Raw genomic sequence first — 18,529 nt, 5'->3', positions numbered from 1 at the left:
GCTGGGTCCTTTCAAGCTGGGGAAATATTTGAGGCTGTGGGAATCAACTGAAGATTACAAAGGACAATAGGTGGAGGTACAGATGTAGGATGTATTTGCATTGCATGTTGTGATGTAAGCTCATGCTTACCTACACTCACATCTAAGCAAATGTGATCTTGTTCTGCCAGCACCCAGTGCTCCTCAACTTTATGAGAGCATCTTAGTTTAGTGCAGTGTTAGAACTGATCAATCCACACCCCTAAGAGTGTACTTGTGAAAAATCCTGGGATTTTGTCCCATATTGCTAAGGAGATGTAATGGTGAGCACCAAAACATCACTTTTCCCCTGCATAGCCAGTTATCAGATTGGCCCATGCTGCTGAAGTAGTCACACACTTTGCATGTCCTGGGATTATCTATTGGAAACTGAACACTGACAGAGTGTCCCAAATTAAGGACAACTTTACTCAGAGCAATGAAGTACTTTGCTGTTAGCCACATACCTGAAAAACACTCATTTTGATGCAGGTTGCATTTTAAAACAATATATTTGTGAAGTAGATTTGAATTTCTTAAGGATTTGTAGTTTCAGGGTTTTTCAGAACAACATTGCTGGTTTGCAGCTTTTCAGCAAATGTAATATTCTCAGCATCTTTGTCAATGTTTGATTTTTATCCAGAGTCATGCAGAAGTGTCACATTCAGTTCCATATATATTAAGTTCTCATCTTTCATACAGTTCCCATTTCTAGACTTTCACAGAAGACAGAGAAAATGCATTTACCATCTGGAACTCTGGTGGTGTGCTCTGTTCTGTTCTAATTTCACCAATGCCTTTGCAGCACACTGACCTACTGCATGGGAGCCTGCATCACCTTCCATTTGAGCACTGCTCTCTGGAACTGCTTCATAATCTCAAAGCTCAGTATCAAAGAATTAGCCAGTCTAGCTTGCTTCATCTGTCATAGGCTTCATGCACTCAGCAACACTGTTCTGGCAAAGATCTTACATAAATCTATTCTGCATCCTCCTATATCCTTACCTTGTGTCTGAACCAGATTAAATGCTTGCTCACAATGAATGAGACAGGAGGTAGCCTGGGCTGAGGTCTGAAACTCCAGTTCCTAATGCCATGGCCTGGGGCTTTTTTCCAGCATCACATGAAATGGGAAGATGAGTGAGTTCACAGATAAGCGACTCTTCCCCACTCCCTCCCTGCTCAGCAGATGCTGGCAAATAAGAAGGAAAAATGAAAGGATATTCCAGGAATGTAAGAGAAAGGGAACTTGGTGAATGTGTGGCAGTCACACTGGGAGTGTGCAGGTTCCTCATCAGCAGGCAGGTAGTGCCAAGACAGGAGGTCTGAGGAGGTGGCTTTGGAGGGTTAAAAATGGTACATGATGTGCACTAGGAAAACAGATGCTATCATTGACACAACTGTGATGTGTGTATTAGGCTTTTCCTCCATGTCAGTTGAATCTGTGCTAGTGGGGTTGCTCAGACTGCATTTGTAAAGACAATCTGCAAGCAGTTAATGTGCTTTCTTAGATTCACAGTGTTATGTAAAAAGGCACAATATTTTTTTGCCTTACAAAATATCAGTTGTCATCTCCTCGATCTCTCCCTTTGATACACTGGAGATGGAGAGCTAGGGGCTCATAGAAATTGCACATCCTAACTCTTTTGAAAATAAGGGGCTTTTTTTTCTGCAATGTGGTTTTGGAGTTCTTTAAATCTTATTAAAAACATATGAAAATACCCCAAACCTTAAAATCCAGTCTGAACAAAGACAACAGTTATTATTAAAACAGCTACTGATTCCGTCCTCACTGCTGAATTCTTGTCTTTGGAAAAATTGATAGTATAATATACCCAGAAGCAAAATATTGACTTAAAAATAGCCCTCATATTTAAAGACTCTCCAGAAAGTACCCTCTGCTGTGTAACACAGAGTAAACAGCTGCTGTGAGTAGGCTCTGGCAAATCAGCATTGACTCAAACTATTTTTGTCAGGCCTGCTGCTGTATCTGGGGGATGTGAATACATCTACCTGCTCTGCTGTGCTGCACTCCATAAGGAATATGGTGGGATCCAGAATGCTTATTTGGAGGTGACTTTTCCGTGCCCATCTGTGTTCAAGTCTTTACAGGTCAAATGTTCTCACAACTGCTTTAATAAGCACATTTGGGCCTTGGCTTTTCCCTTCTATCTCCCTAAATCTGCAGTAGGTAAGAGAACGTTTATCATACTTCCATATTTATACTACTTCTTCCTCAGTTTACTATCAGCTAGGAGAAAAACTTGAAACAATTGTAGATGAGAAGAGTTCTGGCCTCTTGGTCCCTCAAAACAATAGTTGCTGTGCTTAGGAAAGTGGGATCATATTCAGGGAGTCATTCCAGCCTCAAAACTAAGCCAGGAGCTTGAGAATAGTCAGAAAGAGTCTACAGTTTAGTGTCCCTCTAACCTTCACTGTAAGTGTAAGGTCAAAATTAGTTCATTAAGTTGAATTTAGGCTGTTGGCACCAAAGGGCTGATAACTGTGTGCAGTGATACCAAGTCTGAGGCAATGAACCAGTCCAAAACTTCATCCAGGTTCTTCAAAGCATTCCTCTCAGTACTTACTCATACCCTTTACCCTTCTCTGTCCCATTCCTCAAAAAGACTCATTTGCAGTGTGTAGTCTAGCCCCTATGGAATGCCTCCTTTTGAAACTTATGAGGGCATGGATACAGACAGTATTCCACATGTACATTCAAATTTAGGCCTCTATATAGATTTCCTCTTTCCTGTCATGTGGGACTGCTGGAAATGGAGCTCCTTCCCTTGCATAGCAAGGGTTTATTCTGGGGTTGGTTTGTTTATGGCCTATTCTAGTGTTTTAGGGTAATCTAATAGTATGTTTATGGCTAGAATGACCTTCTGAAATAGGTACATATATGAGGGTACTGTGCAATACTTTTCCTAGTGGGATTTAAAGACCCATAGTGACACTTCTCAGACATCACAGGGACTCTGTGTAGCTGCTGAACAGCTCCCCTGCTTGGGGAGGGACACTTCTGAAGTGTGCTTTGTCAGCAGACTTGGTTTTTGAAGGGAAGCAGCACAGAGACACCAGTTATCGGTCCTGGGTATTTGGTTGTTCAGAGACTTCTCATAACCTTGGCAAACAGTATTCCTGACTGCGTGCCAGCTGCACAGATGCAGGATGACTGGGCTCACGAGGACTGGAGGCTCTGCTGTCCCCAGGGCAGCTGTGTTTGGCACCCAGCTGTTGACACGCATCCTTAGAGGGGACTGAGACACTTGAAGCTGCCATTTGGTCAGGGTAAGGGCAGCTCTGCACATAGCATCCATAAAGAGTGGGAGCAGCAGCTGTAGCACATGTTAACCTATGCCAGATGTAGCTTTCCACATGAAGAACACCCTGCGTGAGGAAGGGAGTGAGAAACACACCAGGAGAGGGCTGTGCTGTGTGAGCACAGCAGATCTTAGGAGAGCTCTCACCAGGGTACATTACACCTGCTGGTCCATGCGGATGCAGACAGCTTGCTGCAGATGGCCCTGCCATAGACAGTGTGAGTCTGACCTTGTCTGCATCTCTTAGTCTGGGAACCAAAGCGGACCCATTATATATTCCCAACTCTGCCAGTAGGCCCAGACACAGGATTTAATACAGTACAGGGAAAGCTTATGAGTAGAAGCTTAGCATTAATCAATAAAATGTGGTTAGACTAAACAGAATTTATATGACTAAAGAAGTATCAGAGATGCAACAAGGATGTAAGTCAGAACTTCTCTTTGGTTAGGAAAAACATGGGACTTCTATGTGGCATCACTTAGGAAAAACATGGGACTTCTATGTGGCATCACTAGATATTACCTATCTTTCACTGAGATAAAATCATAGAATCATAGAAGAGTTAGGGTTGGAAAGGACCTTAAGATCACCCAGTTCCAACCCCCCTGCCATCGTTAGGGACACCTCACTCTAAACCATGTCACCCAAGGCTTCATCCAGCCTGGCCTTGTTGAACTTCATGAGGGTGGCATTGGCCACCTCACAAGTGTGTCAAGGTCCCGCTGGATCCCATCCCTTCTGCTTTATTCTGTCATTTCACCCATGGTGTGGAGCAGCATTCACACCACAACGTATACTCCAAAATACCACAATGCTTTTTTGAGGCATGGCACAAACTGATTTATGGAGAGGACCACTGCCAATTCCAGAACTTACAAGGTCTGGTATGCCAAGCTGAGTATACCTGCTGATCCATTTCTGTACCTAGAGAGCTAAATGCCTGTTCAGTACTAGGATTTTGCTTCAGCTAATGAGATTGAGTACAACTGTGTACATCTCAAGGCAACAATTCCAGTCTGCAGCAGAAAAACACCTACTCTTCCAAGCAAAGGACTGCATAAAGGAAGGTCTCTAGCATAAGTTTTCTTTAAAGCACAAACTTTAAATCCACTGTATTTCAAGCATTAAACCAAGTTAAGAGTTTTCCCATGTGTATTCTGATGTATCCCAGTCTGAGAATTCTGGCTGTCATAGATCCAACCTGCTAAACACCTCTCTGTTTCTTACCTGTTTCCTCACATTGAGGAGTTAATACAAAACATCTAAGAGGGTCTGCCTTTCTTATTCTCACAGATCGTTCTGCCTTCATGAGCTTTTAGCATCCCCACCTTGGTGAGACATCAAACATGCAAGCATCCGGATTTATAGGGTTGTGACCAGAAAGTATCAGAGCACAGGCTGGTTTCTGTGTTCTCTCAGCCCTTCTTTAATGTCAGTCTGAGGCATTCTTTGTTTTCTCTGGAGTCAGGGAACAGTGTCAGGGTGCTCCGAGGTCAGGCTGATCGTGTAAGGTGCACTGTGCTGCTCCAGAAATCGATCAGTGATCCCACAATGAAGTCTTTCTAGCTCTGCATTGATAGCTTTGCCCAAACACGAGGGAAGATGTCTGCACTAGAAGAGTGACAGTGTTAGAAGACACAGCACAGAGATACCTTTCTTACCCTACGTAATTACTCTGTGCATTAATCATGGGAGGTAACAGGGATGATGCCATGCCTATAAGAGCAGCAGCAACTTCAGAATTATTTAGTAACTATACAAGAGCTACATATCCCTAAGCAATTCATATCTGTAAATCAAGGTGGCAGCTATGTAAGGACATGCTCAGTGCTACACAGTGCTATGGGTGACATGGTATGTAACAATGAAAAACCTCACAGAGGGCCCAGCTTTACCAATTCCATAAGCTGGTTAAGAGAGATTACCTCTTTGTATAGACCTTGCTTGGAAAATTAAAGCTTTGTTTACATTTGATTTCTTAAGCCTTGGTGAGCCTTTTTGCATAGCTCTCTAATGTGACCATCTTGCAGTAGTGCATACAGGAGGGGGGGATGTCTAACTGGTGTGGTCTGTGGCTTACTTACCTGTGAGTAAGTCACAGTAAAGATACTAATGCTGTTGATTGAGAGGCAAGTCTTGGGAGCAGACAAGCCCCACGTTTCCTGAGCATTACTAAATACAGTAATTCCTCAGGGAATGTGCAACAGTAGGGGTATTAAACCTCACATTAAGGCCAAATTCCAAAGTACAATGGGTGTGTAAAGCACATGAATTCTGTCTTTATTGGTATCCCTTCTCCCTGTGCAGCTTAGAAGCAAGGAGAGGAAGGAAAAACAGGAGTTGAAAGTTACAAGCCCTGTTGTGCTGGAGCAGGCAGACAGCACTGCGATAAAAAACCAGCCGGTGTGCAGCACATCGATCCAACAAAGCAATTCAAATGGCTGGTGTTCTATATCAAGCAGTTCAGTGTTCAGCCTCGCAGCCTGTACAACAAGTCGCTTTTCTGCACGGCGGAGTCATCTGATGTTTGCTTTCATTTCTCGAAGGCTGGGGAGGGGCGGCGTGAGTCAGATGCTCCCGCAGCTGGTTCGTGCGTGGACGAGGCCAGCCGGGACCCTGACTCACCAAGAGCTGCTTCATTTCCTCCTACAGCTCAGCTCAGCGGCTGCAAACGCAATCGGGGGCTGGGTTGGTAGTGGGGGGGACCCCCCAAACGCTTCTGGGGGGAGAGACCTCCTCTCCGGGTCTCTGCGCCCGGGGCTACGGCCGCCCCGTCGGCGGGCGGTGAGCGCCGTCCCCCCTTACCTCAGTCGCATTCCCCAGCGAGTGAGCTCAGCTGCGCGCAGCCTCTCTCCTTTTATGGTCAAACAACTTTGCCTGGGCGAGGCTTTTTTGGTGAGTTGTCGGCAGCGCCGGGGCTCGGCCGCTCCTCTCCCCCCTTCCACTGCTTCCCCGGCCGGGCGGGGGGCAGCACACGCTCGTCGGCTCTGGTCCAGGGTGCTGCGTATTCCCCATCCCTAAAGGTGAGTCCCTTTTGTGGCCTTAGCGAAGAAGCTTTTGTCTGCAGCGCTGGGGATGGCGTTGAGTAAGCTTTGGATGCCTCCGTGTACGGGGGAGGGTGCGTTTCCTGCCGGGAGGCTTGCTCGGCGTGCACAAAGTGTCTCTATAGGGTCGATGGACAGAAGAGGGGTTCGGGGGATGTGTGTGCTTTGGTGATTTCCCTTCCAGTGTAATGGAGGCAGCTCCGGTATAGCTGCAGCAGTGGGGGATGGGGAAGGTGTTGCTTGGTTTTATTCGGGACGAGCTCTCTTTTGTGTGCGTACGGGACACCTACGGAGTGGGGTTTTGCCAGATGGGCTTGAGAGGGAGGGAGCTGGGGCTCTTTGTGCGTGAAGTTTGTGCCATTAGTGATGTTTTGCCTTTATGAGAGTGCCCTAAGGAAAGCGAAGGCGCAAGTACTTGGAAGTCGCAGAACTTCCCACGGTTTGAATATGTTTGCATGGCCTTTTGGGTTTTTTTCCCCCTCCGTGCATAGGGAGGAGGCAAGCCTGGGATGTGTGGGAGAGCTCTGTAGCTCTTAATGCCCCCCTCCCAGTCCGGTTGCTTTAAGGCTCTACCTTGCAGCTCGCACAGCTGATAGGACTTTGCCCTCTTTGAAGCTTTATAACTTTGGGCCAGGCTGGGAGAACTTTCTGGAATTAGTCTGTATGAGAGGATGAAGGTAACCATAGCTCCTTTATCTGTTTAATCTGTTCACTGCGTAGTCTATGTTGTTTGCTATAGTTTTCCTTCTGACTCCTCTCAGTTGGGAGGAAGCTGGCAAATAGGGGAAGTACACATGCGGTGTGTCAGCCCACGGTGCTGGGCCGGCTTTTATGGGGGCTGCCTGTGTGACTGCAGCCGAGATGCTTCCTACCAACAGAGGGGAAAAAATAACACTGAGCTCTCTGCTTCCTCCCACTTTCGCTACCCCGGAAAAGTAGCCGAGTGTTTGGAAGTGATGTCTTGGGGTCGAAGAGCTGAAAGCTGTCTGGGTGCACAAGAGGTGGTAGACCCACCATGGGACCTTATGGGAGGTGACCCTGCTGCTGAAGGAGGTGTCACTGGGATTTGTCTTACTTCTCTTTGCTCTCTGTTAGAGAGGAGCAGTGTATGAGGCAACCAAGTATCCTGACTGTGTCCTTTGGGGGCATCTTTCTTCATAGCTCCACTAGAGTCATCTTAAATGCTGTGAGAGCAGGAAACAAAAATCTCTCCCCTGAGGGGGAAATGTGAGGATTTGGGATGAGGTCTGCTGGTGTAACACTCCCTCACCAATAGCAGTTACAAATAACGCCACAGGACTCATAAGCTCTGTGTTTCTTGTAAGGCTTAGGTGGTACTGTACCTGCTTGAAAGGTACAGTACTGTTGGGTACCCAAGGCTGTGGGTGTCTCTGCAAGGCCAGCAGCCTCTGTCAGCCTGTTTGGTCTGGGTTGTGTGGATGGATAAACACAAGTGAGGATGAGCAGGGGCAGCTGCTGGATGGAGATGGCTTGAAATACAACATGACATACTGGGAAATGGGCTGCTTTGAGTTAAGGGAGGTAGCAGCTGCTGGCAGCAAAGCCAGCTTTCTTTTTGTGAAGCAGCTGATGTCCCAGGACTGGTTTTGTGTTGACTAACCTTGGTATGGGTCATGATCAGAAGGGACATTGTCAGAGTGGGGTTCTGCTTATAAGTGGTGATAATTCTGGTGGAACTACTACCAGGTGGTTCATTACACCATAGTGAAATGATGGGGCATAAGGCTGAAGTCTGTAAAGAAAGGCTGGAGGTCTTTTCACCACCTTCTGTAGCTCAGTGGCCAGCTGCAGAGTTGAGGGAGCTGGCCCGTTCCTTCTGATGGGCAGGTCTATTGACCCCTACAAGGGATTGAGGACAGACCTGGCCCTTTCCCATGCTGGATCATGTGGGTGATGCTCAGCACAGCTTTTTGGCTCCTGCTTACTGTTGCAGCCTCTTCCTCCTCTTGAAAAGCCCAGGAAAGTTTGTGGAAGCCTGTGCAATTCATCAGCTCTGCACAAAGGGAACAAAAAGTGCAGCACCATGTACTTAACGTTTGTCTCTGTTGTCACAAGCTTGTGACCTGGAGAAATGCAACATCTAGACCTTGCAGTGCTTGTACTGAATCGTGGGAGCGCTTAGAACGGGGGCAGGAGGGTCTTATCAGCAGGCATGGGTGATGTTTGTGGCACCAGGGCTATCTGTCCCAGCGGCTTTTATTGTCCGTGTGGGAGAAGCCGGCAGTGTGGAGGGTCACTGATTTGAACATTGGCACAGAGCCGCTGCGCCGGGGGAAGCGCTATTGTTCTGGGGTGTTAGGGGGACTATAGGCATGCCGGCTTTACAACAAAGCATCTGGCTGCGTGGAGATTTCTCGCACGGATAAGGTTTCTGGCTTGCATTGCCGGGCTGAGGGAATCCTGGCAATGTGGCTGTCATCCTGCGGTTCCCGAAGCAGCCGCCTGTCGTCTGCCTGTTCCAGCCTGGTGATGGGGAGGAGTGAGCGCAGAGGGCTCCTATGGCCCGCCTGCTGCAAGCGGAGCGCCGGCCTTGCCCAGCCCCAGTGCGCAGCGCAGGGCCGAGCCCCGGTGCAGCGGAGCTGCTGTATACCCCTCGTAGCCCTCCGGGTACGGGCGGAGCGGCGGCCGCAGCCTAGGACTGCTTCCTGGAGGGGCAGGAAGGAGGGGAAAGGGGGGCGAGATCCGGGGAGGTGACAACGGGAGCTCCTTCACCCGCTGCCTGCAGCATGGAGAGCTCCGGAGGTAAGGGATGGAGGATGCGAGGGGTGCACCAGGGTCGGACGGGGGGAGGTTACCGGGGCTGTCACAGGCGGAGATCGAGAGGAGCCTTTGGTGTTATTGGATACGTGGGGGGGAGGAGGAAATGCTGATTCCAGTTCTGGCAGAGCACGTATGGGGGCACCCCTTAGGGTGTGTGTGTGGTGGGTAACACACGTTCTGGTGGCCCACTGCTGTCCTCTCCAGCATGCTGTGTGCAGCAGGGTTCTCGTGCAGCAAACAGCTTGGGTTTCTGTGCAGCTGGAAGCCCTTTGCGGTTAATGCCATGCAGAGTTGCAATGGTGAAGCGTGCTGTCTGCAGTTTCTGTTCCTCCTTTTTCCTGTGCTGATGCTGGAAGTGCTTTACTCTCTGCTTGGGCACCTCAGCCTCTGGATGGACTTAACTTCTGTACCCCTCTGTTTCATGTGTTTCCCTCTATAGATTTCCACTGTGCCCCAGGCTGATTTCATATTGGTTTCTTCCCTCTTGTTCCCTGCTAGGAGCTGAGAAGATGGCCTCCCCAGGCGCCCCGGGACCCGCATGACATCTGCAGTCAACATCAACATTTCTACCCCTTTCTTCTACAATCCCCAAAAGAAGTATGCACCCGTGGTTGCCCCTAAACCCAAGGTGAACCCCTTCAAGGCTGGGGATGCATCAGAGCCACCGCTACCCCCACCTCCTGGAGCTGGCGCCCAGCGTGCTCAGATGGGGAAGGTGGGGGAGATTCCACCAGCATCCATACCCCTGCTGCCAGAAGGTAGGTGAGGGGTGGCATGACAGATAGTGCATTTATAAGTTCCAGGGATGTGAGGTTTGGAACAGGGCTAAACATGAGAACAGAGACTGCAAGTGATGGATATTCCTGCTGTAGAGGCTGGCAGGTTCCAGAATGAGATGAGACTGTTGTAAAGGGACACCAAAGTACATAGAGGCTGCATTAAGAATGGAAGCTGGATGGCAATCCTGCATTGCACTGGTGCTAGAGGAATGCAATGGATTGGTTTTTTATAGTATTCCCTGAGTGCATAATTGTGTAACTGCAGTCAGTTTCTGGCCAGCATGTCTGGGAGCAAGTATGTTGCAGGCAGCTTCATTCTGATGGTGGTGAATCATGCTGTTCTCCTTGTTGATTCATCTAAGCTCAAGCTGGTTGTCTCTGATTATAGAGATCCTTCTTTATGGGCTCTGCAGTTGCCATCTTTGCTGCTGCTGGAGATGGGGAGGAATGAAAAATGGCATGGAAAACTGGTGGAAGCTGTCAGAAACAGCTCTGTACGGTTGTAGTTTTACACTTCTGCCCAGTGGTTTGGGCTGGGTGTGTTTTCCGGTGCAGAGTCACTTCTTGTAGCATGGTTTCCTTTCTCTTCTTCTTCCTTCTTACTTCCTGTGCTGTGGTGTGTTTTTGTTGGTTGCTTGGATTTGTGTCCTCTGACAAGCAGAGGGTTTCTGGTTGTGTGGCTCCCTACTTGGAACTGATCAGTATGGGGCTACCAGAAAGCTCTCTAGGGATCTCTTGCTAATGCTTGATGATGTGCATCAAGACTCTTATCAGGGTGCACCTCAGTCGGGACATGCATGTTCAGATGATGTTAACTACTGTTGTAGATGCTTTTCACTATCTGGTATAGAGTGTGCAGCCCTGATGATTCCTAGGTTGGCAGCTGATCTGTAGGAAGGCAGGTTCTGTGTTCAGAAGAGACAGGTTATGAAGCCATGAGTCACAAGGGTCAGCACGCTGGTGTTTCTGTCTCCTAGAATTGCACCAGCTAACTCTGACCTTCTTCCTCATACGTTATTGGGGGTTTTGCTGTAGTTGTGTGGATTAGGGATGTCTTTGGGAGGGTCTCAAACTGACACAAATACATAATCTGAAGTACAGAAGTAGACAGATGGATGCTATGAACCATTTTTCAATGCAGAATGCAATTGGAGTATTAGGTGTTTGCTCCACTTCCTTCCTTCCTTATAAATCTTATTATGGAGAAACTAACGTAACAGAAAGATCAGCAAAAGGAGCATTGGGCTTAAGCTGCTGGCACCATTGGGTGAAGGCTGCCAGCAAGACATCTGAAGTACAGTTGAAAACTCAGTCATGAGAGAAATGCATCTGATCTGATCCTTCTCAGGTGCATCTTTTCAATCCTGTCCCTTTCTTATATACTCCTCAAACAAAGAATAGTATAACAAAGCCATAGTGATTGGTTTGTCTTAAATGACACAGTGTTTGTCTTAAATGACAGCATGGCTAAGTTAGCATTGCTGTAGGCATGTTGTATTTAGTATTGATCACTCTGTAAATCTGGTACAGTAAGTTTGTGGGGAACTTTTTTGTTTGCATGAATAATTCATAAAACAGGCTTTTAGTGCATCTGAAACAATGTGACAGCAGATCAGGGCTTTGATTCTGCAATATTCTTTCTCATTTTAATAACTCAAAAGGCAAACATATACAGAACTTGAACCCAACCTGTAGTTTCAAAGGGAAAAGTACCAGCCTAGTATTACTTCCTCGGCCAAGCAGAAGTTGTGTTTCACCAGAAGGTTTGGAAGAGGTGTTGTTACTGTGCAGTTTATGCATTCCACTAGCTAATTAAGATTTTGGATTTCATTTTGTGAAAGGGCAGCATTGTCTCCCTTAGGTTACATATGAGAAGTCCTCATGAAGTCTGCTGACAGGAACCAGACATAAAGATGGGACAGTTCAGTTACTGCTGTTAAAAGTTGTCCATGGAGTAGCAGGAGTGAAAAACATCATCCTTCACCCCACTACTGGCTTGGGCTAGATAAGGGAGAGGGATGTATGTATGGAAGAAGGGATGTAGAAGTTACGCCCCCTTGTCTTCAGTGTTCTTTGCTGCTTGGATGATAAGAGGGCAACTTCTCCCATCCATGGTGAAGGCAAGAGTATTCCTGTTCATTTGCATCTGGTGTAGTAGAAAATGTCTCTTTTTTGTGTTCCACATCTTTTGGCAAATATGCATAGGTAGAAGCAGTGGGGTTTTCCTATAGGAGATTGAGGCACTCTGGTGCTTTTCAGCCTGCTTAAAAAGGGCTCTGCAAAATCTGTCATGTCCTCATGTGTATTGGGGATGTTTTAGCTTCCACAATGAAAGATGTTTTAATTTCCTAGGAAAATAAAGCAGTTTCAAAGATTCCTCATAGGCATATAGTTTAGTTGGTCCAGCTTGCCTTGTTTTCCTCCCTCTTGTTTCTCATAGTTCTTACTAGCCAGCTGTGAGGTGCCAGCTTATTTTCCTGTGAGAATACTGCCTCTTCAGGGTCCTGGGTTATCCACTGGCACTCCTCCTAATGTTGCTCTGTATTTAGCAATCTGAGCCAGGTACTGGCAAGAGAAACATATGCTGGGGACCAGAGAATGAGAGGAGGGGTGAGAAAGTGCATAGTAAGACATGTGTCCCAATTATGCAATAATTATTCCCAGTAACTAATTACAGTAGATTACAAGGGAAGTTCTTATGATAGCTTTAGACTAGGTGGAAGCCAGCCTGTGGAGTTCAGTTGTCCCGGATGGGGTCCCTTGAATACTTGGAGTATTGTGTGCAGTTATAGTGTCCTCAACATAAAAAAAAGGACATGGAGCTGTCGGAACAAGTCCAGGAGGCCACAAGGATGATCAGGGACTGGAGCACCTCCTGTATGAAGACAGGCTGAGAAAGTTGGGGCTGTTCAATCTGGAGAAGAGAAGGGTGCATGGAGACCTCATAGCAGCCTTCCAGTATCTGAAGGGGGCCTACAGGGATGCTGGGGAGGGACTATTCATTAGGGACTGTAGTGATAGGACAAGGGGTAATGGGTTGAAACTTAAACAGCAGAGGTTTAGACTCGATATAAGGAAGAACTTCTTTACTGTGAGGGTGCTGAGGCACTGGAATGGGTTGCCCAGGGAAGCTGTGAATGCTCCATCCCTGGCAGTGTTACAAGGCCAGGTTGGACAAAGCCTTGGGTGCCATGGTTTAGTGTGAGGTGTCCCTGCCCATGGCAGGGGGGTTGGAATTGGATGATCTTAAGGTTCTTTCCAACCCAAACTGTTCTATGATTCTAAGACCCCTTTTGGGGTTTGTGCTGTAAGAAATGATGCAAACTTGCTCTTGTTCTCGTTCTTCCCACAGACCTGCCGCTCCCACCTCCCCCCCCACCTGGAGAAGAGGCAAACTTCTCAAACTGTACTTTTCCCCCACCTCCACCCCCCTTCGAAGAGCCTTTTCCACCAGCCCCAGAAGAGGTTTTCCCTTTGCCACCACCACCACCAATGTTTGATGAAGGGCCCGTGAGCAATGTACCTGCCCCACAGGTGAGTGTGGTCACGGGAAGTGTAGTTCTCTCTCTGTGAGCTGGGACAGCTTCTCACTGTTCTCTGAACTCAGCAGCAGGAAGCTCTGAGATGTGGGAAAGCAGAAAATGCTCTCGCCCTATGGACCAGCATAGGTTAGGGTCAACAGGCCAGGCTACAGCTCTCTGCAGATGAAGGACCTGGTGCTCCTGATGGACAGCGAGTTGAGTGTGAGCCAGCAATGCACCCTTGTGGCAATAAAGGCCAACCACATATGCTGAGCTGCGGTTGTGAGAGTGTAGTCAGCACGACAAGGACAGCGATGGTTCCTCTCTCTGGTTCTAGTGAGGCTGCATCTTGGAAGACTTTCCAGTTGAGCTCCCCAGTGTAATTACTCAGAGGAATAAAGAAGTAGATGCCATCCAGTGAAGGGTCATAGCAGTCATTGGGGGTTGGAGCTCATGATGAGAGAGCTGGGTTTGTTCAGCCTGCAGAAGAGGCGGCCAAGCAGGGATCTAACTGCAGCCTGCTATACCTAACGGAGGGCTGGAGAGAAGACATATTCTTACTGGGGCGCAACAAGAGACAATGGACACAAGCTGCGGCAAGGGGAATTCCTTTTGGACAGAAGAAAAAGCTGTTCCACTCCAAGGGTGGCTTAACACTGGCACAAGTGCCTGGAGAGGCTGGGGAATCTGCATCCTTGGGGATGTTCAGAAGTTACCTGGATGAGGCTCTGAGCAACCTGATCTAGCTTATTAAATAGAGTTAGCCCTGCTGTGAGCAGGGTGTTGGACAAGAGACCTCCAGATGCCTTTTTCCCACCTAAATCTGTGAGTTTCTTTGGGCTGTCCCACTGTTTGTAGACCTTGGAGCCTGTGCCCTGTTCATCCTCACCAACTTGCTCTCCATTCAAAGCAAGGAGCAACTCTACCGTGGTCCAAAGCACAGTAATCTGCTCTTGTAAGGGGGTACACCTGGTTATCTGGCTGTTCCTGTAACGTGCTCTGCTCCCTCTTTCCTCATGGATGGTGGTGTAGGAACGTGGCAAGATGAGCAGCATTGATCTTGAGATTGAGTCACTGTCCGTAATGTTGGATGACATGGAGAAGAATGACCCCTTCAGACCCCGGGTGAGCTCTCCAGGATGTTGGAAGTGGAAGGAGTGATGACTGGTTTGCTGAACAGAGGTAGTGAAGATAATAATGTCTGGATAAACCATAGTGCAGAATGTGAAGGACCAGAAAACACAGATACTGCAGCTTGTCATGACTGCTAAAGGTGTAACAGTGTGGAAACCCTTAACATTGTGGGTCTGGGGTAGCTGCTGATACTGCTATAGACAGCATATTTTCTCTTCCACCTTGCTGACAACTGCCTGTTTCTTTCTGTTGCTTCCTTTTACAGATATCTCCAGGATCCACAGGTTCTCTGGAGAAACCATCAGCCCCCAAAGCCCATGTGGAAGTACCGTCTGCATCCAAAGATACTCCTCCTTCGTTTCCTTCCAAGTTCACTCCAAAGCCAAGTGGAACCTTATCTTTCAAACCCCCTGGGGCAGATTTGACCCCAACCCCATGGGCAGCCCCACAGCAACGCAAGGAGCCCCCAGCACCAGTCCCTCCACCACCCTCTCTCCCTTCTGCTCAGCCTACCCCTGCATTCACCCCACCTAAATCTGTTGCTGGCTCTCCTAAGTCCGGATCCAAACCAGGTGCCAGTGTTCCAATGGCTCCATCAAACTCTGCAAGATATCCTACCTCCTTTCAGACTCAGTTCACAGCCCCTTCACCTTCAGGTCCCTCCTCTCGGCCACAGCCTCCCAATTTCACCTATGCCCAACAGAGGGACAGACCCCAAGTGCAGGAGAAGCCGCGTCCAACAGAGCAACCTGCTGCTGCAAAAGACACGGTAGGGGATAGAGCCATGGGATCAGTGCTTTTGGGTGGGCATCACTGGGAGTGAAGTTGGATGATGAGGAGGGAGGGTCTGTCCCAGGCTAGAGGAGGCTGTTACCCCTCTGAAAGAGCTGTAGCTAGAGGCAGGTGTGGACAGGGATAGGGTCCTGCAAAGGGGGGAAACTTTATAGCAGGGTCTTTTGCAGCCTGACAAGAGAGTGGTTTTAAACTAAAGGAGGGGAGATTCAGAGTGTTTTTATAATGAGGGTGGCAAAACGCTAACACAGGTTGTTGCCTAGAGTTGGTGGATGCACCATCCCTGGGCACATTCAAGGCCAGGCTGGATGTGGTTCTGGACAGCCTAATATAGTTGAGGATGTTCCTGCTCATTGGAGGTGGGGTGGACTAGAGGAGCTTTGAAGGCTCCCTCCAACCCAAACTATTCTATGGTTCTGTATGTGTCCTCAGGGATTGAATGTTTCCTCTCCCTGCAGCATAGATCCACAGGCTCCAGTGCAGATCCACCTAGGGGGAATTCCTGCCTGACTATGAAGGAGGTAGAAGAGCTGGAGATGTTGACCCAGAAACTAATGAAGGATATGGAGCATCCACCCACAGTAGAGGCCGCTACTTCTGGTGCGTTCCCTCCCTTGGACAGCAGTAGGGCTGTGAGGGGTGTTTGTCTCTCCTGATCCCTTTCTTCTTCCATTGACAGAGCTCTGTGGCTTCTGTCGGAAGCCTCTGTCACGAACCCAGCCAGCTGTGAGGGCCCTGGACTGCCTCTTCCATGTGGAATGCTTCACCTGCTTCAAATGTGAGAAGCAGCTGCAGGGGCAGCAGTTCTACAACGTGGATGAGAAGCCCTTCTGCGAGGACTGCTATGCTGTGAGTTACTGGGATGAGGGAGCTGAGCTTGCTGTGCTTGCTCTGTCTCATTTTCCTTCCCTCCTTCCACCTCCCCTGTTGTGGCATAGCCTCCCAGGGGTGTTGGACAGGATTAATGTGTCTTGTTTCCTTTGGGCTCAGGGGACCTTGGAAAAGTGCAGTGTCTGCAAGCAGACCATCACAGACCGGATGCTGAAGGCCACTGGTAACTCGTACCATCCCCAGTGCTTTACCTGCGTGATGTGCCATACCCCCCTTGAAGGGGCTGCTTTTATTGTGGATCAGGCCAACCAGCCTCACTGTGTGGATGACTACCACAGGTATGGAGAGAGTCTGTGTGTGTGCTGTCTGAAAGAAGGCAGATTCCCTCACAGCTGTTTAATTCTGCTGCAGAATGGGGTTGGGTTGCCCATGCAATCAACAGACATTGAGTTAAAAATGAGTCAGCAATGTAGCTTATAGCAATTAGGTCTTTTCCCACTTAAACTTCTTTGTGATTTATTACTCCTCTGCTGCTCACAGTGCTGTGTGGTAGTTAGAAATGTTCATTGACTGTCACCACGGGGGCCATGATCCTCTCCATGTGTCTGTGTGTTGCAGGAAGTATGCTCCACGCTGTTCAGTCTGTAGTGAGCCCATCATGCCAGAGCCTGGAAAGGATGAGACAGTGCGTGTTGTGGCACTGGAGAAGAATTTCCACATGAAATGCTACAAATGTGAGGTAAGGTTGGTGGCTTCCATGCTCATCGCCAGCAGCTGGACCTCTTTGTTGTCTCTCCTGACTAAACACTAAGCTTGTTTTGAATTGAAGCAGGTTCAGAAGAAGATAAGACATTCAGTGGCCACAGGTCCATGACGAAGGATTATGCAGTCTCTAACATCTCTAATACAGTAGCTGTGTATACTGTGGGAACATGTTGGGATCACAGAAGGGGCTTGCTGTTCCCTCAAAATAGTATCTCCTATTACCACCAGCAGAGACAGAGCAGTGGGCTGTGAGCCATTATCCTGACCCACTGGGGGATTTCTTACATCTTTGAATGCATTTATCCTGCCGTTGGCCATCATTGAGCTCCCTCCCTCTTTTCTTTCCCTGTTTAGGACTGTGGGAAGCCCTTGTCCATTGAAGCAGACGAGAACGGGTGCTTTCCACTGGATGGGCATGTGCTGTGCATCAAATGCCACACCGTTCGTGCCAAAACAGCACGCTGAGGAGCTTGTAGTGGGCATTCCCTTCAGATCCCTGCACTCAATACTCTTCCCCTCCCTGCATTGTCCTATCCCTCTGCCCGAGAAGGCAGATTGCTACCAATGGAGACTATGCCAGCACAGCTCTTTACTTACGTAGGATTCACTGCTCTAGACTTCTCTCTGCACACCCACCAAGCAGGGACCTCTCCTGTTGCCACATCCTGGCCACCATGTATTCCAGGCTGGGGCTGTGATGGTGAGTGCACAGCCTCTGTTCCCTCAAGACTGGAGGAGAAAGACCAGACCTCCACCACTGCCTCGTGGAAGTGACAAGAATGACCTGATGGCAGGTGCTGGGAGGGGCTGAGCATCATTCTGTGCCATGGAGCCAAGAGTGGCCATTTGACCTTAGAAGGTGGAAGCCTCTATCTCGGTACCGCTTCTGTCTTCATTTGGTTTTCCCTCTTGTTCTTCCTTTCATGATGAGGAAGTCTTGCCCTACCCCATCCTGCTCTCCTGGGTTAGGGTGTGAAGGCAGAACACACTGGGAATCCCTGTTACTGTTGCTGTGAAAAGCTAACCTAGCATAGCTTTTCTGTCTCTAATGGATTTTACTGGCTGTCTCGTTACTTTTGATTTCTCCCTTAGCCAGATTAAACTGGCAGCGTTTGGAATCCTGCTCTATTCCCGAGTTTGGAAAGTTGTTTTCCAGTCTTTCTCCCTCCCCAGAATGAGTCACTTCCCAGTGTGTTTACTGGGCAGGCAGGCTGGACACCAGAGTAGCAAAGCGGTCCAAAGAAAGCATGTTTACAAATACAGACCGTCCATAAGGACGGGAAGCACATGGTGGGGAGGTGTCTCAGTGTGTGGAAGAGGATTCAGCAGACTAAGGAATGTCTCCCTGTTCCAGTAGGAATTCTTTCCCTGCTGTCAGTGAAAGCTGTGGTGTAATAGCAATGTACTGTCTGGCTCTAAGTGTTACTGCACTGAGCCCCATTTCCTGGACTAGAACCTCTGAAACCGAACAAAGCTTTTGAATAGCTACACTGTGCCAACCACTGTTTGCGTTCAATAAAATGTAGGGTTTTTTCCATCA

At 48.4% G+C, this 18,529-nt stretch overlaps 1 protein-coding gene across 1 annotated transcript in view; it reads left to right on the top strand.

The window, feature by feature from the left end:
• ZYX (zyxin) overlaps positions 1 to 18,529 on the top strand; it is a 24,204-nt gene extending 5,675 nt beyond the window's left edge. Inside the window, 10 exon segments of the mRNA XM_034060061.1 lie at positions 9,666 to 9,689; positions 9,692 to 9,925; positions 13,299 to 13,480; positions 14,500 to 14,592; positions 14,867 to 15,370; positions 15,852 to 15,993; positions 16,073 to 16,242; positions 16,384 to 16,562; positions 16,843 to 16,963; positions 17,344 to 18,529. Of these exon segments, the coding sequence (XP_033915952.1) occupies positions 9,666 to 9,689; positions 9,692 to 9,925; positions 13,299 to 13,480; positions 14,500 to 14,592; positions 14,867 to 15,370; positions 15,852 to 15,993; positions 16,073 to 16,242; positions 16,384 to 16,562; positions 16,843 to 16,963; positions 17,344 to 17,454 (1,760 nt within the window). The 3' untranslated portion in view covers positions 17,455 to 18,529.

Source organism: Melopsittacus undulatus, chromosome 2 (assembly GCF_012275295.1).
Source record: "Melopsittacus undulatus isolate bMelUnd1 chromosome 2, bMelUnd1.mat.Z, whole genome shotgun sequence".
Taxonomy (NCBI): domain Eukaryota; kingdom Metazoa; phylum Chordata; class Aves; order Psittaciformes; family Psittaculidae; genus Melopsittacus; species Melopsittacus undulatus.
This window is presented reverse-complemented; position numbering and strand designations above follow the sequence as displayed.